Source organism: Tenrec ecaudatus, chromosome 2, assembly GCF_050624435.1.
Source record: "Tenrec ecaudatus isolate mTenEca1 chromosome 2, mTenEca1.hap1, whole genome shotgun sequence".
NCBI lineage: Eukaryota > Metazoa > Chordata > Mammalia > Afrosoricida > Tenrecidae > Tenrec > Tenrec ecaudatus.
In genome coordinates, this window is record NC_134531.1 from 94,191,930 (window position 1) to 94,215,440 (window position 23,511).

The 23,511-nt window shown below is 39.4% G+C and overlaps 1 protein-coding gene across 4 annotated transcripts in view; it reads right to left on the minus strand.

The window, feature by feature from the left end:
* The window catches only part of MCTP1 (multiple C2 and transmembrane domain containing 1), a 669,880-nt gene that overhangs the window by 252,472 nt on the left and 393,897 nt on the right, over window positions 1-23,511 (minus strand). The window contains exons 6-8 of one of the 4 annotated variants that reach the window (XM_075543071.1): window positions 23,301-23,339; window positions 10,712-10,771; window positions 4,512-4,589 (exon numbers count right to left, since the gene is read on the minus strand). The exons of 1 other annotated variant lie outside the window; for it this stretch is intronic. In XM_075543071.1, the coding sequence (XP_075399186.1) occupies window positions 4,512-4,589; window positions 10,712-10,771; window positions 23,301-23,339 (177 nt within the window). The remainder of the gene's footprint in view (window positions 1-4,511; window positions 4,590-10,711; window positions 10,772-23,300; window positions 23,340-23,511) is intronic. 2 more of the 4 variants (XM_075543072.1, XM_075543073.1) reach the window with 2 other exon arrangements.

Genomic DNA, 23,511 nt, shown 5'->3' on the forward strand with positions numbered 1-23,511 from the left:
ACAAAGCAGAATTGGCCCTGTGGGTTTCTGAGTCTCTACAGTCTTTATGGGAGCAGAAAGTCTCATCTTTCTCCTGTGGAGCAGCTGGTGGTTTTGAACCACTGACTTTGTGTTTAGCAGCTCAACTCCTAATCAACTCAGTTCTGACTCATCATGACTTTATGTTCAAGCCTGGTTAGTCCTGTGCTTGAGCTATTATTGCAGGGACTAGTCCATCTTATTGAATATCTCTTCTTTTTTACTGACTCTTTGTTGATCTGGGTATGAAAAACCAGAAACTGTTTTTGCCTGATAGCATATCCAAAGTATGTGAAACGAAGTCTTGCGGTCCTCTTGTCTAGGGAGTGCCTGAGTGTGCTTCTTCCGAGACAGATTTGTCTGTTCCTCTCACAGTCCGGGGTGTAGTTAATATTCGTTGTCAACACCGTACTTCAAAAACATCAATCATTCTTCGGTCTTCCTTATTCGTTATCTAGTCACATGCATATTAAATGATTGAAAATACCTTGGCTTAGGTCAGGCACACTTCCATTCTCGAAGTGACCTTTGCTCCTTAATAGTTTAAGGTGGGGGTTTGGCAGCAAATCGGCCCAATTCAGCACATCATTTATTTCGGGACTGCTGCTTCCGTGGCCCTTGATTACACGCTGGAGTGAAATGAAATTCTTGACAGTGTTCATCTTTTCTCCGTTTGCTATGATGTTTCTTATTGGCATGACTGTAAGGATTTTTGTTTTCTCAATGCTGCGGTATCATCCATACTGAGGACTGTAGCCTTCGGTCGTGTTCAGTAAGTGCTTCCAGTCCTCTTGGTTTTCAGCCAGCAGGCTTGTGTCATCTGCATAGTTCAGGTTGCTAATGAGTTTTTTTTCAACCCTGATGTCATGTTCTTCTTCACAATATGCTTTTTCAGACTATTTGTTCAATGTACAGACTGAAACAGTATGGCACAAGGATACAGCCCTGACACTTTCCTTTCTAAAACTCTTTAGCCATTCAGTGTCTTCTTGTTCTGTTCTGATGAGTGTGTTTTAGTCGAAGTAGCCGTCCTGGAATTCTTATTCTTCACAATGTTATCTATAGTTCATTATGTTTGCGATGATCCCGGTCAGGAGATAAAACATATGTTAAGTATCTCTCCGGCATTCTCTGCTTTCAGCCAATGGCCATCTCACTGCAGTAATAACATCCCTCAATCTGCATCCTCCTCTGAATGTGGCTCGACTATCTGGCAAGTCCCCTGTGAGTGCTCCACTGTAACCATGTTAAAATGATCTTCAGCAACATTTGACTTGTGTGTGTGATGTTATTGGCATTGTTTATAACCCCCCTCTGTTGAATCAATGTGTTTGAAACAGGCACACATATAAATCTCTTCCAGTAGGTTCGCCAAGTGACTTCCAAATTTCTTGACATTCTGAACGAGCACTCCCAGTATTTCATCATTTTGTGGAAGCATCTCCGTTAGTATTCTGTCACTTCCTGGAGTCTTGTTTTTAATCAGTGCCTTCAATGCAGTTGTCTTTCTTCCTTCTCGGTCATCTGCAACCTTATGAAATGGTCCACATTGGCCAATTCTTTTTAGTGCAGTAATTGTGGGCTCCTCGTATTTTATTTTGCTGTGTCCTGTGTCATTAAATTCTCTGCACGTAGCTCAACTCCTGACTTGAATTTTTTCTTCCATTTTTTCACTTTGTGAAATATAGAGTATGTTCTTCCATTTTGATTTTCTAACTCTAGTACTTTGCACACTTCACTAAAGTACTGTGACTTCTGGAGCCACCCTGTAACATTTTCTATTCAGCCCTTCTGTGTCGTTGTTTCTTCCACTATGTTTCGCTTCCCTACAATCAAGAGTAACTTTTAGAGTTTCTTCTGACATTCATTTTGCCATTTTCTTTCTTTATTGCATTCCTAATGATCTTCTGTTTTTTTTTCACGGATGATGTCTTTGATGTCATCTCACATCATAAAATTCACTCTTGAAGTGATCTTTAAATATTCAGTGTTGTACGATGGCTCTTGTGGACTTGCTTTCATTTTCTTTAGCTTCAACTGGAACTTATGCATAAGCCATGGATACACAACTGGCCTCTGAGCTTGTTCAGACTGAGGAGATTGAGTTTCTTCATGGTTTTTCCATAGATGTAGTTAACTTGAGTCTTATAGTGATGTCAATTTCATCTGGTGATGCGATGTATGTTGTTGGAAAAAAAGTATTTCCAGTGTCTAGATCCTTACTCAAAAACAGACAGACAAATAAAACAAAACAAAACTTAGCTGCCATCGAGTCTTTCCCTTTGAAGAGGTTGTTAGTCTTGCCCAATTTTGCCTTGAGATCTCCAGCCTCATTTCTACCACCAAGATAGATTGCAACTACCGATTCTGCTTTGTTTGCAACTGTTGTTTCAATGCATCCTGATAGGTAGAAAGTCAAAGTTGGAGGTGAACTTGAACAAAGCTGACTGTAGCTTTATAATGTTAACATAGGAATGTTTTATCACCAAATATTAACATATTAAAAGTAGAGTACTTTGAACACGAGAAGAATGCTGGATTTCTTCATGCAATGACTGCAGGTGAAGGAAACTATGCTTCCTATTATAAGAACAACAAATCTTATCATCCTGGTGAATGCTACTCACCCTAGAATACACAGCAAACCGGAGAGAATAGCTTAGATGTTCAATGAAATTCTTTTACTCTGGGATCCAGCACTCAACAATATTACACATACAACTAGCTGGGGTTTTTCCCAGTACTTCACCATCATGCAATTTCACAGCATGGCCGGCCATGATCGAAAGCACGTGGCCACCCCACTGGCCCGTGATTCGTAGATAGGTTAGGTTGAAGGAGTCCTCATACTGCCATCCCTGTGTGTGCCACCACAGGCGCAGCTAGCTCTGCATCAAAGGGAAACACCCAGACCATCCAGATCCCAGCGGCACCGCCGCCCACGCGAGCCCATGTGAGACCAAGGACCGGCCTTACAGAGCAGGGAGAAAAGGACTGTGTCCCCAGGACCCTTCAGACCCTCACAGTCATAACGATGAGCCGAATGCAGGCTTTGCCTACTGACATCATTGGTGGCAAAATGCTTTTCTATACCTGGGAAACATTTCCAAATCGATCTAGCAACCCCAAGTACAGAAGGAGGGTGAGAAATTCTTCTAAAACTATTGACTTTTGCAGTCAGTGTTATTTGCCTAAAACATGAAAAGCAATTGGAATGGGGGCTGTGGAGGGTGGCAAAGATATACTTACTAACCAGAGATCACTGTTAAAGAGCCATGTTTCCTTCTTCAAAAATCTTTAACAAAAGTGGCCTTTTTCTTAAAAAGTATTACATAGTTAAGCTATGAATTTTTAGGAAACTGTATAGTAAAGAAGCATAGTCTAAATATAAGTAATTAGAAATAAAACTTGAAATAAAACAAGTAAAGGTAGATGATACTAACTTTGACTGCCAAGAGTAGTCAAGACAAGCATTCAATATAAATAAGGGCCTGCATCTTCCTAGCAATGATGGGGGTGGGGGTGGGGGTGGGACGTGAGTTGCTCCCTCTCTGGGTTTTGCTTTCCTTTGAGTGTGGGTTTGCAGTCTCACACCAGGGGTATTTATTTGCATCAAGGTCACTCCTTGTGTGTATGTGAAGGAGAATGTATGTAGGAATAAAAAGAATGATCTATCAACAATGAACTTTTAAGCTGCCAAAAATTACATATTGAACAAATGAAAGGCAAGACATATTAAGAACGCCCGATAAAATTCCTTATTAAAATTAACATATTGCTGCTGATGCTTTTAATGAAGATAATGTTTTCCACTAGGTCCTCATTAAGAAAGAGAGGTCCATTGGAAAGAGAGAGAGAGAGAGAGAGAGAGAGAGAGAGAGAGAGAGAGAGAGAGAGAGAGAGAGAGAGAAGGGGTGGGGCATAAAGAAAAGAAAACAAACAAAAAACACACTCAAAGAAAAGAAACAAATCCCAAGAAGAAATCATCTTTGAACTTTTAAGGGAATGCTCCCAAACGGCAGTGAAGCCTTTCTTGAGGGTCCAGGGCCTGACCCTCCCGATCTGGTCCCTTCTTTGGAGCACAGCCGCAGCTGTAGTAGGTGTTCCGTGTGATTCTTTTCACACAGACATTTCAGTTCCTCTCTTTTAACGACTAGTCATCCTTATTTAGAGGTAATAAAGAATAACAAATAATTATGGGGGAAATGGAAATTTCCAAGTCGGAGGCTTTGGCAATTCCATCTATTTTCAGTCGGATTCCAGAAGTGGTGAGCCAGCATTATAGGAGAATATTAGTTTATATTAGTTTATAGGAGAATATTACTTACACCATAGCTTAAAAGAGAATTCAAGATTTCAATGCCTTTTCGCATGTATAAAACGGGTTAGGATAGGATATAGATTTCCAGTACAGCTAAATTGGCCTTCAGAATTCACAGCTCATGCAAGCTCAGAAAAAAACCAAAAAGCCCATACAGAATGGTTGAACTTACTTGCATGTTTTGACAGTAAGGGCTCAGATGCGCTGCTCTGCGGAGACCCGGCGCAGGAAAGGCAGGCCTGCCGCGCGTCTGGATGGAAAGGAAGGGCAGAGCTGCATGGAAAGGCTTTGTGCCACTAGCCAGCCTTCATTTGAATGAGTCTTAGAATTACTCTTTAAAATATTTGCGTTTTGAAAAGCAACTGCATTTGCTTTGTAAGTCACTGTCAAAAAAATGTCTCGCAATACAAGGAAGATCAATGCCCTGCTCTATGTAGCAGCTGCATGTGCTGAATGGGTGCTACAATATTCAAGAACATAAACGCAAGCGGCTAGATGGTGATGGATCCTGTGTCAGTGGCCTCATGAGTTCATTCATAGATGTAGCAGATTAAAGAAATATAGCAAGAGAACTCACAAAAATCATCATTTTCCAAAGTCTTGTGCTTTAAATTTTTTGGAGACTATTTCTAAAATCAGAAATATGAGAGGGTCCAAAAGAATAAATGCAACACGAACAGGCATTCACAGTGATCATGCTAACCTAACATCCCACATGGAAATCTTTTCTCGTCCTAGACTGGCCCACATAACATTTCCCTTTGTTCCCTTTCTACCAAGAATTCAGCCTATGACTTTCAGAGAACCTATTATTCTTAAGCCCCAATGCAGTAAGAGATGGGTCAGGATATATGTGGGTAAGCAAGAAACACTAGGGGGAAATTGTCACGGTGGAGCTGAAAGTTTGTGCTAGGGGACATGTGGAATAGGTAATGATTTTGAATAGTATTGTGATGAGATGGGACTATTTAGAGGTAATAGTAGCTTAGTGAATTCTGAAAGAGAAGAATGATCAAAATGCACATTTTATTGGTCAGTTATTTGTGTGTTGGCCTTTTACGCATGTGTTTTTTATAACAAGCATCTCATTTGTAAGGTAAAGAACTAAAGCCCAGAAAGATTATTTTGTGCTGGAAGCCAAATGGCTGGGATTTTGCAAGGTTGAGATTGGAATCTTGCATGGCTCTTACAACCTCCCACCATAGCTAATCCATGATCAATCTGTTAGGTCGGAAGCGAGACATTCCTGGTGAACACACACACACACACACACACACACACACACACACACACAAAGAGAAGAACTTAATTGATACAGGATTTGTGGAAATGTTTCTTTTTGCTTAGATGAAGAAATATGTCCTTGGGTATGAATTGCTGAGAAAGGTTGATCAAAGCCTTAGAAAAAAAGGAGGGTGGTAATAACTCTGGATATTAGCCCTAAGTGTGAGGTTCGTCTGAAGCACACGAGCGCAGACTGCACGCCGTCGCATATTATAGTCTGAGATCGACTAATGAATTGGGGAAATGTGTAGAATTTGGAATAGAAATTCAGAACATCTCTACATTCTAATTTTAGTTAGTAAAGTTTGTTAGGTACACTCCCTGAAAAACTAATCACAGTCTCCTCTTGTAGCTAGGTCCGTATTTTAAAATGAACAACAACAAGACAACAACAACAAAAATGACTTAGCCTCAACATGGGGCAAAGGGGCACTCAGCCATGCCAATCCTCTCCCGGCTATGAACAAATAATCCTGGGATATTGTTATCCGCATTTTTATTACCTGTGGGCCACCTAATCCTCCCAAACGGGACCCAGACACTATGAAACAGGAGCGAAAGACATTGCTGTGCGTTTACAATAAGCCTGTGCGGAGCCTGCCCTTTCCTCTATTTTCAGCACAGGGTGCGAGGGCCTTTATTTAATCAAATGATCCACGAGGCACCACAAAGGAGAGGTAATGGCAGCCTCGAAGGGCTGTTTTGTGCTGCAAAGCCTGGAGCGTGGAGCAATTATGAGCTCAATCCCAGGCACAGGCAGGCTCGATCTTCCCCTTTCCTACTGAGTTTATTCCAGTGAATTGCACAGGATGATGAAGTCCAACAAGTAGTCCATCCGTCCTCTCAAAGCAGGATTGCCTTTCCAGAAAGCCCTCCCAGGGCTTTGTCCAGCCTAGTTTGAAGTGCCTCATCTAATAATAAAGATTCGATCCCCTTTTTCTTAGAAGATGATTCACTGGCGCTATAAGCCTTACAGTAATTCCCCTGATCTTTATCCTTAAACTTTGTTTCCCATTGCTTTGGTTTCTTGATGCGATAGATGGTACCAAGAAAGCATTTATGTTTAGATTTTGAGCTACTCCCCAACCTGAACCGGTCAAAGAGCAATTCTTCAGCACTTACTGTCTTTGCTCAAAGTAGGGTAAGCAAAAAAAAAAAAAAAACAACAAAAAAACATTGCTACAAAATTATAGACACCTTTATTAAATGGAAATATCACCAGGAAAAGCAGCTGCTTATTGAAATACCCTTGACCTACATGTATACAATTCAATTCCGAAGGTGTCTTTCTATTTCTTGAACTGTTATTCCCAGAATTCTGTGCTCTTTAATTTATACCATGTCAAAAAGCAGCTGTGGTGGCCTGTGAAGGGTTGTGTTGCTTTTCAGTGTTCTTTGAGTTTGGGGAACAAACAATGCCTAAAGGGGCAAGATAGTAATTATAGTCGATGGGATAAGAATCCTTGATGAAATTGTTGTTGAAGTATGTTTCATTTGTAAGAAATCTGTGCTTATCTTAATTCAAACTCTAATAGCATTACTTTTAAAAAATTTACCCTCGTATGTACTAACAAAAACCATTATACGTAGTTCAACTGTTCCGAATATAGGTTCAACGCAGCACCACAAGCACATTTTACAAAACTGGTAACTCTTCCGGGAGAAAGAGGATGTTTTTGATTCCACCCCCCCCCACACACACACACAGGAGTTGTAGTCCAGGAAACCGTCAGGGGCAGGTCTACTCTGTCCTATGAATTGAAATCAACTGCACAGCAGTGAGGCTTTGTTGGTTTGTTTGTGTTCGTGCTTGTGTTTGAATGACTCTTCTTAGTCTATAAATTTTTCCTTCAACCATGCTTTGGCTTGATTCTCCTGAAAGAGGGTGGTCTGACAGACCTGTGAGTGTTCTTCCCCCCTTTTGGATTAGGGCCCTTTCTCCTTTTTAAAAAATATCTTAAATGAGGCATCTTGATGTAGTCCTGTATCCTTCCTTTTAAAATTATTAAAAGCTTTTTTTGTTGTTGTTCATTACAATGTTCTTATAAGAAGTTTTTATTTTCAATTAACTCCTGGGCATTAGATTTTAAATAGACATCAGAATAGAAATCTATTCAATGGACCGACCTGGAAGATAACTAAATATACCAAATATGTAAAAGATATCGATTGAGATGAAGATTAAGTAAGCTAAATATTTGACAGATGCATTAAGCTCCTACCCATCAATGGGAAGTTAAGATGATTGAATGACATTTTGACTTGTTGAGAGCAATCCAACTTGGTTTCACATAATTGTTATTGCTTTTACGAAAAACTTGGTAACTGCCATATGCAATGCTTCATGCGTTGGATCCTAAAATATGGTGTTTTGGTGCATTGCGTTACTGTTTAAGAAGACTAGAATCAACTTTATTCTTTTTGTTCGATGATTTTGCTCCAAATAAATTAAGACAGAACAAGGAGCACTGTCATTTGATCGAGCACATCTCACATTCTCACCAGGAGTCATTGTCAGTGAAACTCTGTGGCTATCTCCTTTCTTGCCGCTGTGGAGTGGATTCCAGTTCAGAGCTCCTGGGCAGCTGGATTGATCCTTATCAATAAAGCGGATAACATATTCTCCCAAATCACATTCGATGCAAACCACATTTTGTCTGAGTTGTTTAGGTTTTCTGCATGCCTGAAAATTTCATATGCACCTCCTCTGAAGAATTCGCTAGAATACCAGGACTGCCTGAGTGGAACTCGGCGATGCCAGTCAGCAGAGGGGCCTTGGAAAGGGGCTAAGAAAAACTTACTCTCCACAGTAGGATTGATCATTGACTTTCTGATTTTGTAAACGTGCATGTCACACATGGAACCTCATGGTCCTCCAGTGCAGCCACTCATGAATGGCTTAAGGAGCAACCGAGGAAAGGCTCATATTTGGAAAAGGAATTGAAGAGTGTGTCAATGAAAACAAATTAAGGGGCAGGTTTATTTACAAATGACATCTCTACTCATGGTCAACTCAGAGAGAGGCCACATTGTTTTAAAATCTTCACCAAATATTTCTCTTATATTCAGAAAGAGAAAATATACTGCTTATGACCATATCAGCTGGGTACACCAAGACATTATTATATCATTTCTCTGGGTCTTAATTTCTTCACTGGTAAAAGAAATGGCTCCTGAAAGTTGAATTTTGTGATTCGGTGTATTTGCCACTTACCAGATGACCAGAAAAAGACATTAGACTGTAATACATAAAACAATTACCTCGACAAACTGAATATTTGTTATTAAAAAACCAAACAGCTCAAGCAGTTAAGAAAGGCTAGTAAAGAACATTGAAGGATGGATACAGCCTCGTGGAAAATACCGCCAAACGGAAGACTCATTGGTAGCAGCCGAGCAGAGAGAAGGACGTTGTGGGATGAAGCAAGGAAAAAGTATGAACAACTATGGAGTCGGTCCCAGCGTTAACCCTTGCTTTGCTGAGTCTGAACGTTCACAGCACATAGAACAAACCCAACACAGAATACCCCTGGTTTCCGTTCCCTTGGCAAAGTGAAAAATAAAGATTTTCCATATTTGTGAGTCATAAGAAAATAGATAAAATGATTTTATAGAAAGCTATTTTCCATTGCGGGTCATGGAATGAGTCAAACGTCATCAGCCTGTGTGCTCTCCAATGAGGCATAAACATACGGGAGGAATTATTTCAGCAAAGATCCAGAATAACTTGCGTGAAGGCACTAAGGAAGAAATGAGAGAAAGGACAGGCGGAGGGATCATGAAAAGGTTCATGCTGTTCTTGGGTGCCATTTTTTACTCAGAGTGACCTCATGGGTCACTCTGGCAGTGCAATGAGTAAGCCATTGGGCTGCTAACCTCAAGGTCAGCTGTTCAAAATTACCAATGGCTCTGTCATAGAAAGACGAGGCTCTCGGCTCTTGTAAAGACTTACAGTCTCTATAACTCTGCATAGGGTCACTTTGAGTCAAAATTGACCCAATGTCGACAGTCAACTTTACAGACACAAAAGGCTTTTCTCCGGAAGAGGCCGTGGCTGCGTTCCAATAGTTAGCCTTTCCGTTAGCAGCCAAGTGCTTAACAAGTTGCGTCATCAGGGAGCCTTTAAAATCCGTTCACAATAACAAAAGGTTGGCCCTCCCACCCTTCAAAAGATGGAAGGAAGTAATGCATAAATGACCCAATACCTATCATCTGATAGAGACAAACCTTCATTTTTTATAGAGAAAAGGGCGGCTTTTACTCATAAACCGTTTAAGAGCCAAGAGGAGAAAATGGCAAGGTTCTTTTCATGTGTGTTAATTTTCAGAGACAGGAAAGTCTCAAAGGCAAAGCAGTGAAAGCCTTCACAACACAGCTGCACGCAGCGCAGGGTTACAGCTGAGAAAAGTGGATGAAAGAACGCACGAGGTTTAAGTTACAAAAGAGTAGATAACATGAAATTACGATGATATTTAAAACATATCCCGTGTGGGTGATGACGTCAAGGGTCAATACAGAAAAATGTTTGAAATTGCTTGTGATGCAAATGTGCAATTCTGCTGGATGTGATTGAACTATGGAATGATTTGATATGTGTATTAATCTCAATTAATAATAAAAGAAAAAAATTGTATCAAAAGTAGATTTCTGTTTTCTATCCATGAGCTCTTCCTCTCTTCCAAAGGAGGACTATTGATCCTCTGGGATATATGTAGTCTAAGATAACTATAGTTAATGTAAAATTTCCCCAAGCAGAAGTAGAAAAGAAAAAACCATCTCAACCTATAAGGGGTGTTGGGGGAGAACCATCCGGTTCCGGGAAGGCTCAGAATTCGAAATAACCTTGGTTCCACCATGAACAGACTTTACGGCAATGCACTAACTTTATGAAGTTCTTGCTTTTTAGAAATGAAGAAATAAAAGAGCCAGCCACCTAGATGACTTAGAATAGAAGTTAGTAAAGAGGGTGAATGAATCGATCAGAGAATCTGGTTTCTAGAAGTGAATTTCTTAACACAATTTGAACTTCCAAAATTACCATCTAGAACCAAAAATTGAGACTATTAATATAAAGGATTCAGACATTACCCTCCAAAAGAAAGACTTCACAGAGAAATAAGATCCAACCACTTCATTTTCTGAGAGGTCCTAAAAACAAACACATATTTAGCTAAATTTTGAGATGTTTCTGAATATACATAATTAATCAAATCAAACCCAATGAAAAAACAAGGGCCTCCAATTGTGTGTCCTAGAGATTCTTCATATATTTCCAAGCTGTTTATTTTCTTCCCTTGAAGGAATTTAAGTTTTTGTCTTAATCAAGTAACATCAGTGGTATTAAATTTAGAATTATTTCTATAATTTAAAAAGTAGATTAAATTTACCTCCATAATCTTAATTACTCATTAATGTATCTCAAACTTAATATTTTATTTACAAAAGTAGAATTCTTTAAGCATAGTTAGGCATTTTAAAAGAAATCAGATGATGACTCCTTCTTTTAATAGAATGATTTGATACCATAGAACTTCAGAGCATTGTTAAAGAACCAAAACAGAAAGTTGTTATAAATATGTATCCAATAAAATTTGATTAAATTATTAAATCTTTTTCTAGTTTTATAATATAATGATACAACATAAAACAATACTACATATTATATAATGAAATATAATATATGTTTTTAACTTGTGTACCTTCCCTGAAAATAAGTTTTAGAAGCAATTAATTAGGAGAAACATGATTAGTGGGCTGAAAGTAAAGCAACAGATCAGAGTTCAATATTTTATTTCTTAATCCTCAGACCTTCTATGGAATGAAATAAGTTCAACTCCCGGAAACCAAAAACATAGGTAAGCACTTTAAAACATAATATTTCATTTGTATGCATCCTCTAATGTTTTGCCCTCTGTCTACAGGTGCCAGTTACGAGAAACCATGACAGTTACAGGAAAGTACCAGTCTCGGACGTTGTGATCATGAAGAAGCGATTGTGCAATTTACTTTGATTATTCCATAATTTTGTGTTAGCAACTAAGATTTAGTATACTGGTGACTCACATTACAGCTAATGCAGAGTTGGCGCTCAATCAACATTTATTGTTGCATTTGGGTGGTAACCTAGTCCTTCTAAATGTGATGCCACAACATATATTAGAAAATAATAATGAACATCCTAATTTAGAATATTTTCCAATTTAAACAATTTAAATTTAAAACTAGAATTCTATCCGAGGTCTTCTCTATGGGCTTTTTGAAAGAATGGAACATGTTTCTGGTAAATTATTTGCACTGGGTTTTGTCAGGTCATTCCCTGCCATGGAGTTGATTCGGACCCACAGCCACACGGAAGGCCAGGTGGAACTGCTCCTGTGGATCTCTGAGACGGAAACTCTTTCTGGGAGGAGAAAGCCCCGTCTTGCTCCTGCGGACTCGCTGCTGGCTCCCAGCTGATGACTTCGGAGTTAGCAGCCCCACATGTAACCCTATGCCAGCAGGCTCCGACAGAGGTTGGAAGACTAACATTAGAAGTTGTCTGGACATTATTCAGTTTAAGATGTTGGTTTGCCATCACTCCAAAGAAACAATTTATTCACATTTAAACCTATGCTTTGAGCTCTCACATTTTATACTTTGTCATATAGGTTAAAAAAATACACTTCCATTTGAACACTGGGCACAAGGCTTAGATGGAATGGCTGCATCCTTTTTTTTTTTTTTTTTGAGGCTTTACTAACTTCTTACTCAAAGAATCTCACTTTAATTTTTAGAAAAGAGGTATATTTCCACGTTTCTTCTATTTCAGTGGTTCTCAACCTGTGGGTCATGACCCTTTTAGGGGTCAAATAACCCTTTCACAGGCATTGCCTGATTCATACCAGTAGCAAAATTACAGTTATGAAGTAGCAATGAAAATGATTTTATGGTTGGGGGGGTCACCACAACATGAGGAACTGTATGAAAGGGTCACGGCATCAGGAAGATTGAGAACACTGTTCTATTTTATCTTCAGATATATTCTGATCAAGAAAATGTGGGAACATATTAAATAACATTAAACATTAGTACTTCAAATTTCCTTAGACAACTCATGTCTGGGAGTTAGTGAACCATTATATAACAAACAGGGACTTTTAGTTAGATGTAAAATGTGTTAAGGCACTTTTCATGGCGGTGAGAATCTTGGCTTTCGATACAGTCTAGTTATAGCAGATAAGGCACCGTTTCTGCTTCACTCCCGCCTTGGACTTGCTTCTGCCTCACGATGGCCCTGTAGCACAGAGAGACCTGCCTCCGCGTGCATCCAAACCTGCACATCTTCGCGGCGGTAGAAGCGTCATCTTTTAGCTAGTGGGGCAGTTGGTGATTATGAACTGCTGACCTTGTGCTCAGCAGAGCAACCCAGGAGGCCGCCAAGGCAGCTGGTTAGTGTTTTTAAAAATTACTCGTTAGGTTCAAGTCCTGAGAGTGTTTTAGGTGGCCTAAGGGAACTCATACAGAAACCACACAAACAGTGCGCTTTCCAGTCGCCTTCTGATGAACGCAGAGAAGGCTGACCCAGTTGTATCTCTAGCAGGTAAAGAGCAAAAAGAGGGGTTAAAAATGAAGATTTCCGGAGTTACGCTTTTTCAGCGACAATATGAGAAACAAAGCGTTGGTCACATCGCTTGACTCAAGCCCCTGGGCTGTGCTTTCATGCCGTGTTTAATTATTTTTGTCATTATTCATCAACTAAAATTTATATTTCATTTTACACCCCACATTCTCATGTAAATTTAGGCCTTTCTGTCAAATGAACCAATTTAATTTTCCTGTGGACCTTTGTGTCATTTACTGCTGTTCTGTGTGGGCATGAAATTCACAGCAGACCAGCCAAGACATTCCTTTAATGAGGGTTTTCAATGACATTAACAATAACAACAGCAGCAATAATAATAAAACACCTGACATTGTGATAATTCTGTCTAACAAAGCGGTGATTGTTTTTATTATAGAGAGTAAGAAAAATAGAACAGGCCCTTCACGAATTCATTAAATCACAATTGTAACTATTTAGTTCCACTTCAACCTCTAGCAGATACAAGGTTGATAATGGAAGGAAAGTGCCATTTTAAAAATGGTAAAATTATAAAGTAACAGCAAAAATCAACAGGCAGGCATTCAAATGGATAAGGGGAAATTATTAAAGTTATTCTGCTTAATACATTGCTCATCTCTTCCTAAACTAAAAACATAGCAAGATGAATGAGGAATAGTTTATTTGGTCAACTTTTGTCTCCAAAATTAAAAGCAACATACAGAACACAAAATAATTTCTTTTCCAATTAAAAAATATATAGGAATTGACTCTGACAACAAACTAGATTTTTAAACATCTGGAAAACATACTGTTTATCTCAGAGAAATAAAACTAAAACACAGCTTATTTTCTAACAAATGATCATGATGCTATTTTAAAGCTGCGTATATAAATTAAAAAACAAAACAAAAAACCCACTGAGCTGCATTCAGAACTTGGGCATCGGATGAGGCAGGATCAATCACTAAACATTGACTAAAAGAGGTATTTTCTTATTAGCCCTACTATGGACTCGCCTTTAAGCACAATACATCTTGTAACTCAGCAATTCTTCAACACCCACATCATTCAGAGTAGATTTGGAATTGTGAGCGCTGATCCAGGCAGCGGGGCATTTCTGATGACACAGGCCTACTTGCGTAGGAGTGCAATCTCCTTTGATAAAAAGCTTTTGGACATGTTGTCAGTTAAAAGATTAAAACATGGAATCATTTGCATAGATTCTGGTTGGGCAGCAATTAAGAGTCCGTCTCTCTGGGATTTGCCTTGTGACTGAAGCTGGCCTGGCTAACTTTGCCCTTCATGTCTCTAGTAATTTTACATCAAGTCTTGTAGACGTACGTGTGTGTATACTCGGTGTGGGCACTTGTCATTTTAAGAGCCTTACACTTGGTCCTCACTCAGAGCAAGCCCCGGCGCAACAGCAGGAAACCCCATCAGGTCTGGAAACAGCACTCTCCACTGCTGCCACTGGGCCGATCCACCCCCCTTGTCCTTCTTCCTTTCTTCCTGGACTCTCCACTCTGCCAGGCATGGGGTCCTTTTCCAATGACTGGTCTCTCCGCAGGACATGCCCAAGGTCTGCGAGATGAAGTCTCTCTGTCCTTGTTTCTTTGGAGCATTCTGGATTGTGGAGATTTGGGGTGCTTTGAAACACACAAATAGCTGTCTTTGGGTGGAATGATATTTATGTATAAACGTAAGAGTTTTGTAAAAAAATATGAAAAGTTCATATAATTAGAGGCATGATCCTGGATCTATGTTTCCTTTCCTTGATCAGTCCAGGCAGGAGTTTAGGAAGCAGCCAGTCCACATGGTAACAGGTCCCTGTAACGTGAAGCTGGAGCTCACAGGCGTCATGGAATCACCCTCTACTTGAGGCGATGACATTTTGGGTGCTTTGTGTCAATGCACCCAGACCTGCTCTCAGAGGGACCCACAACATTACCCAAGTGTGAAGAGTAGTCAGACAAATGTACTGGCATTGTGAGGGCAAATCCCTGTAGTCAGGAATTAGGATACATAAAGATGAACGGTATTTGATACCTATGGGGAAAGGCTGTCAAAACCACAAGAAAAAAATCATCTCAATATAAAATATAATTATGGCTCCTTGTATGCTGTGAGGGTGAGCAAATATTTATGGGCATTACGATGATATTTGTTTCAAATAACTTGCTCCAAAAACTAGGGTCAACATACAGAGAGAATTGCTGGTGGAAAAGACGTCCCGGTGTGCGGCACGCTGGGCTAAGCTCCAGACCGCCGGCCTGCAGGCTGGTGGCTCCCACCAGCAGTGGTAGGGCAGGAGGAAGCTGCAGCTAGCTGTCCTGTGATGGTGCTCATCACAAGGCACCACCCGCAGTTCCAAGGGATAAAGTTAAGACTTTCATTGCTTGTCAAGATGTACAGTTTTGGAAACCCAAAGGGGCAGGTAGTTCTACCCTGCCTATAGGGGTGCTATGAGTCTGAATTGACTCGACAGTAGTGAGTGGTGAGTTAGTCCCTGTACAGAGTTACGTGCTTGGAAACCCCGAGGAGCAATTCCGCTCAGGCCTCAGGGCCGCTCTGAGTCAGGAACCGACTTGATGACAGTGAACTTGTATTTTTGGAGGGTTTATTCTCTGCCTACTCAGTGCTGCATTTTGAAACCTCAGAAGCCTTTGTGGTGAGATTGAGTTTACAGCGTTTCTAAATGACACAATACTTAGAAACGGCAGTACAAAAGGGGGGCAAAGAAGAATATTAAAAATAAAATTTTCCTGTTTCCTTCAAAGACATGCATCTCTTTTTTTTCCCCCAAAGACATATGCATAATAATTTTAAGCAAAACACCAAAGAGAAAGCAAACTAAAACTTTTATTTGGTCACTCCTGGAGAAGAGAGTCTATGACCAATAATGCTTTATTTATGCAGTTTAAAAATCACCTACTTATTACCAGGATGTGAAGTCTTGGTGAGAAGGGCCCGATAATTGTTAAAGAGTGACATTTAAAGAATTGTGTCTGAGTGACTATGAGCTACTTAACCATGTGTTCATCTGTTCCAGAGCCGTTCCTGAAACTAAAGCGCTTAGAGGTTTTCTCCTCAGCGCTCTGTACCACCCAGGTGTCAGGTTTAACGACACCCTGCAGACTTACGGAGCCGAAAGCGTTCTCCCGTTTGAATTAACAATATCCTTGCCAAAAGCTTGCTTAAAAATTGCTGCACTCAGCCAATGAATAAAGTGCTTTAGAATTCATTAAAATTAGGCTAAGTGATTATAATAAAATCTTTATTAAAAAGATGTTACCAAAAAAAACCCTAGAAGACATCAAGTAACAGAAGATATGTTAACGAGACCCTGTCATGCTTGAAGGATTAATTTTCCTTTATAAGACAAACAAACAACTTAACTATCATAGTTGAGGAGATGACTTGCAACATATATTTTACAATATTAGTATCACCTTTATTGCTCATACAATTCAAGCCCATGCAATCATTCTCTTAGCCATCGGTCAACTCATCCATCTGCGTTAAAGCACATGAGTTCACCATGCAGCGGAAAGTCCACTGGTGCTTACTTCCTGCCACAGTCAATGCTTGGAATCTTTCCTTCTTCCATGTGTGGTTGGATACTATGACACTTATTCAAAAATACATATACAACTTCTCTTCCGAGCTCTGGAGGCTTTCTTGTTGAATAATTTAACTTTAGAATACATTATCAATGATAAGCAATAACTCCCAGCGTTGCCACTTCTCTGCCCCAAAGCCTTTTGTCATGCGAGGGTAACTCTTTGACCTGGATAATGCTCGCGGGACTACACCTAGGGGAGGCCAGCCCTTTCTTCTTCAAGTGCCAGCTTTCTGTGGACAGCTGACTATTGGGCCAAGTGTAGACGTCCAGCATGTAACACGCGATTGTGAGACACTAGAATGCATGTTTTCAAGAATTTCACCATTCCCCAAAGAGGAAATATTATCGAATTCATAATATTTACTGGTTGACATGTGTTCCAAATATAGTACACATTCTAATTTGCAGGAGCAAGCATATATATATATATATATATATAAATATAAAATTTATATATAATTTAATTTCTACTTGCCCTTAGGTATGTAACACATGTACTTCAACTAATATCTAAATCAGTCCTGAAACGCCCTTACAATCCCTCTGTCAGCAAGCTGGCCATTTGTCCTCTGATCTGAATGGTAAAAACACCCCCATTTTTTGTGGGTGCCACAAGAAATAAGATTTAATTAGAAGGAATGTGTTATTGACAGGAGAATGCCGCTGAAAATAAGAAATCTCAGCATGGAAAGCCAAGATGATGAAATGACGAGCAGGTATGTGAATACGCGCCACCAGCTAATCTCCTTGGTGTAGAGGGCAGATGTGCACATTATAAATATTACAATGTCGATTTTTCTGTAGTTATATCACTTGTAAAAGAAACCTATGCAAGGACAAAAAAATTCCATAGTGGAGAGAAACATCTAAAAACATTATCTAAAGAGATTAAATAATGATCTTTAGATATCTAAAAGCACTATCTAAAGCTATTAAATGTTTGTTATAAACCTGGTTGTTTCTTGCTAGCTTCCAGGGTGGTCTCCTGACTCAAGGAAAATCCGCGTACAACAGACTGAAGGGCTGCCTGGCGCTCCCCCTTCACTATCCTGGCTTTCAGTGAAAAATGTTGTGATCCACAGGGCTGTCCTCGGCTAGTTTTCCAAAGCAGCGTAACATGCAGACCTCTCTTCCCGTTGTGGTTAGGTGCCACCGTGTCCGTTTGGATTCACAGCGACTCTGTGCATCATAGAACAAGACAGTGTCTGGTTCTGTGCCATCCTAATGGACCCAATGCCTGAGCCCATCCTCGCAGCCACTGTCAGGCCATCCCACCGAGGGCCTTCCTCCGTTCCCCTGCCCCTCAGCTTTCCCTGCTCCACGTCCTTCTCCAGGAAGGCTCCCTTTAGAAGTTCTGCTGGAGCCCGGCCAGCAGTGCGGCCACACACAAGCCCTCGGCGACAGATGGTCTGTAATCGGTTCAATGGCAGGGAATCGACCCGATTTCCTGCCTGGAACGCACGCATTCTACCGCTGAACACCCCTGTCTTCCCTTCACAAGGGCTTCTGAATCAGATGCTGCATTTATCTTGGCATTTGAAGGTACTCTGCATGCCAAAGCTTTGCAAAACACCTCTGACCATGAATTACGATTCTAAAGTAGGAAATGACCTGTGTTTCTACGAAAAGATGACCTTTGGCCTTTGAGCCTAGTTAGATAAAATACAAAATAATTGCATTTCAAAAGTAACGTAAGTAAATGACAGCAGCTTTCCAAAGAATAAAAAGAAGACAGTCCTTCTGCAATGCCAGCATTTTCAAGAGGATGCTTGAAATAATTAGCGGAAAAAAAAAGGGGTGTTCCACAAAAGAGTCACATAGTACAACAAATAAAACGACACCCTCTTTTGATGTATCTTCAGTTGCCCGGGAGTCATAGTTTCCTAGAATTTCTCCTTTGCCCTCTTAGTGCCTTCAGGTAATGATCGCGGTAGCAGGCTCCCACCTGAGCGGTGTCTCAGGATGGGGGTGGGGGGGCCTGAAGTCTCACACTTGCTCTGGATTTTGAATTTAGTATTTATAATCCTTGGCAAATTCGAATATTTGAAAGTGGGTTTTTAAGTTAACATCACTCCATAATTGGTAATGTATTTTATATTTAGTGTATAAATAGGTGCATATTACTGTTCTATATTAACATTTTAGCATAAATGTTGAGTAGTAATAATTTCTAAAGACTATTTTAAAAATAATGGTTGACACAAATATTTATTCATTCTGGATTAATGCTAACACAATGGAATGATGTTAATTAGCTTTTCACTTTGACACCAAGTAAAGGGAGGAAAAAGTCTATACTAGAGAGAAAATCTGACACTATAGGATTTTAGTTAAGTCTTTACTACAAAGTCTAAAGCTTTTGAGGACTTCTAATTTTTGTAAGACTTTGGGGATCTAATGGGAATATATTTTCACATTAAAAGTACTCAACAATGAACATTGAGTAAAGAGAGAACACATGATAAATAGCAATAGTCTTCTTCCACTTTCTCAAAAATAAATCTACAGATAGATCTTCGCCAACAAATTTCCACCTTGGAAAAAACTACCTTTGACATTTTAAACATTTTCTCAGACTAAAGGACATATTTTGCAGAAGGATAATGCCATGCCCATTTGCTAGAATGAAAAATCAACTAACGTCCTTCCTGTAACTACCTGCCACTTATACAGCATATTCATATTATCCAGGGTTTTCTTCCTTGTATCAGTAGAAAGACAGGCTTACCTTTAATTATATGTCTAATTATACATCTACTATAGATGCATACTACATATACATATATGCATAATATAAAATATAGCCAGGCAAGCCAAAAAGCATTGTTACTAAGGTTCAGTTCAAACAGGCATAGATTTATTCTAAATGAAATGTCTTTGAATATGCCACTGTGATCAGCTGATAGCTGTTGACAATTTTTCCTCTCAGCAATATAGCTGTCTGATTCTTAGGTGCCTTCAAAAAAGATACCGCCCCCCCCAAAAAAAATTTAAGGGATCTTCTGGGTCAGTTGAATTTAACACAGAGAGGTCAGTTCATAAAGTTATGGTAAAGTTTTCTGGGAATTCCTGGGGGGACAGGTTGTTAGATTTTCATGGAATACACAGGACGTTCACAGGGGCATATATGAAGAAGTCTTAAGAAAATGGAAAACTGTATTGGTGAGAAAAAAGGCAGGAATATTGAAAATTGCACTGAGGATTTCCCTCCCACCTTGACCATGTACCTTCTCCTTGTTCCAGGGTCCCAGGGCAGCTCTGTCAGAGTTTCATGGGAAGCCCTTACCTAGTCGCCCTACAGCCGGATCTTACACCTAAGATGTCTTTCCCTTCCCGAGGCTCAGAGAACATGTAAAAGGACGTGCTCGGAGCTCCGTGAGGATGTCAGCACAGCCACTTTGGAGTGGAAGAGGGAAGAAAGAGTTGGGGAGGATGACCCACTGACATTATGCTGATTCCGACCCAGAGGCCCTGGGAGGTTTCCCCAGCTCTAAATCTTTATGGGAAATGGACTTGTACATACAATTCCATATGTATAATATAGTCCACCTCGCTAGAGATTTATACAGTGACCATTTATTGTGCTGCTTCTCTTTCCCTTCTTGAAATGTCACCCTATCTCCCATTCCTAGTCAGATCCATATATGACCTTTCTTTTTCTTCTTTCTCAAATCTGAGTTAGATACATAAAATAACTAGACACGCTCCCAGATAAACATTGTCTAGTTGATGACTGCTAACCATAAGGTTGGAGGTTCAATCCTGTCAGTTGCTTCTTAGGAGAAAGACAAGGATGTCTGCTCTCTTACAGACTGACAGCCTTGGACATGCTATATCGTGTGAGTATGAGTAAGGATTGACTCAGTGGCAGTGGGTACACTCCCTCTGGACAGAAGGGGTATTGTAGGCTTTTATGTAGAAGACGTAGATCATTTTTTTTTCAGAATGAATCCCCTTATGTGGTGGTGTAGTGGTTACAAGTTGGGCTGCTAGCCGAAAGGTCAGCAGTTTGAAACCACCAGCCACTCCAAGGTAGAAAGATGAGGCTTTCTACTATCATTGGGTTTTTACAGCCTCAGGAGTATGCAGGGGCAGTTGCTGTCAGTCACTGAATCCACTCGATGGCAGTGAGTTTGGTTTGGTGATTGGATCTGTTTGTACACAGGAATAAAGCCAAGGTCTTGCTTAGCTGGATAAATGTGCATTTGTTAAATGTCTTAAACTGTAATTATTTAATAATTCATTTTTCAAGCAAACTTTGTCCCATTACTGATTGTGTACAATCATTTGAGTAGATTTACCTGTTACACGCATATTATCGACCCTTTACCTATGAGAGAGTGAGTAATTCTAAAGTCTCTCGCTCCGTTTTCACTCATTTTTATCTGGACTCTAGAGCCTGTATGGATAAGTAGGGCTGATAGAAGGCCTTCAATTTGAGTATCTGCATAGTCAAATTGATCTATAGATTATTGATAGGAACAATCTTCAGTTTAACGATGTATTACATTAGAAAGACATTACCTCATTAAAAGTAGCCTCCATACCCAATTAGAAAGTTGATGGTCATTTATGGTCTAGAAGCCTATTTTCCCCCATGGTCCCCTTGTTCTTGTGAAGGGCACTTCTGAAGGTGGCATGAGAAAGGGATCCTCGGGCTCACAGGCATTCCCACCCAGGTTCTCTTCTTTCAAGATCTTGCCTTTGTCATGGACTCTTAGGTCTTCACTGAGATTTGTGAACTTTGCTGCTCTTATAACATTAATATGGATGAATAATGCACACGTTTTCGGGACAGTGACCGTTGTATGAATTAGCAGCTGGTCAATGTGTTCTTACAGAAAACCAGAAGAGTGAATTGCTTTTACTTCACTTAGTATTCAATATTGTCACTACATTTCATATAGTGGAAAATCCTTCTAGGCTGAAAAAAAAATCTGTTTTATAGCACACACTAAAAATAATCTTCCAAGTGCTCAAATGAGTGTTGAGTTAGAAACAGAAAATTCTGGATCTTCAGTAGAAAGCTAGAAAAATATATCTGTTTTAATAGACAAACGGTTTGTGAAAAATGAGTAGAAGCTGTAAGAATTTGAGATACAAAAATAGCGAGGAATAGGTGTTGATTATTCGATTAAATTTGTGGTAGACCAACTGAAAAGATGTGATTTATTTCTGTTTAGTTCACTGTTATAATTAAGTTAGATTATGAATTAAATATTTTAAAGAAATATCTTATTTAGTCTTTTGTTAGTAATGCTAAGTACTAGATAATAACCTGTTCTAGCATTACAACTTAATTATACCTAGAAGAAAGAATATTGCTACATATTAGTGGATTGTTGTATCTATACAAGCATATTATAATATAGATACAGAATGGGGAAAGTTGAATTTCATGAATTAAAAAGATATTTGTACTTTTAATTCACTAACTTAAAAGTAAAATTACAATAAAAAGTAATAACTAAAAATGAATACTAGAAACATTTCTTTAAAACTTCTTGATACTTCATTTAATCAGTAAAAAGTAGTGTGCACCCTGAGTTAGCAATATTCACTGAAAGGTCTTCATTGACACAAACAAAAAAATAAAAGTATAGAAAGACTTTTAAAAACCATTAACATAATATGAAGACATTTGCTTATCCAAGTAGCTTCTTAATTCTCAATAATAAAAATGGCAAAATGAAAGACAACTTATGTCATAGTATGATTCAATAAGAATGGAAAAGAATGCCATGTACCAGGGTCTAAAAAATGAGACTCGTCATTAAAAAGTGACAATGAGTTTTTAACTAAAATTTTGAGCCAGCAAGATCTTAACAAATAAAATGCCTTGGATTTGTTGCAAGGCTGATTGACTCTGATGGAAGCTCTTCTCCTCGATGGGGACTCGGCGCAAACACTGCACAAAGTAGCAGCTGAATTGAGATCTGCTGCAACACATAAAACAGGAGGGGCCAGGATGAGGAAATCATAGCAGTCGTAAACACATCTCACTCTAGAATTACTTCTTTCTTGGAGCGAGAAGAGGTAGTAATGGAAAAATGTTCTCATTGTGTGCTCCCAAGATGCCATGATCTAGGGAGGTTGAGCTGAGAGAACCTAATACATTTCAGGGAATAAACACATTCAGTTGCATGGATCTTTCTCCTGTTAAGGGTGTCTCTGAGCCAACTCATTCTTTAATTCCTAACTTGGGCGATGGGATTTTCTAGACCCTGTTGCACATGAAACAGAGACCAGATGCTGAGAATGATGCTGAGAAGTGACCAGAGATTAGCAAGAGGATGATTTAGGTGCCATTGAGCAGTGCCATTTTGATTTACTTCAAAAGCATCACATGGTGCCCTTAAAGCTCATGGAAAAAAATAACATCTGCATAGTGATGAAATCTTATGGTGGAGTTTGAAGAGATATGAGCAAGATTTGGGAAAGCAGCTGACAGTTCTCAACAAGAAAAGTTTTACCTTACTTGATCTTTTCCAACTCTTCCTCATTAGCATTGTCTGTAAATGAAATAAAGCATTTTAATTATATTTTTGCTCAGGTACAGAATAGGGTGGCCAATTGTTTTCTAGAGGAAATTTAACATGTATCAGCAAACAATTTCCAGCAACAACTATACAAGAAAAGAATTGTTTTCAAAAACCATGTACACACAACTAGAAGCACCTTTAA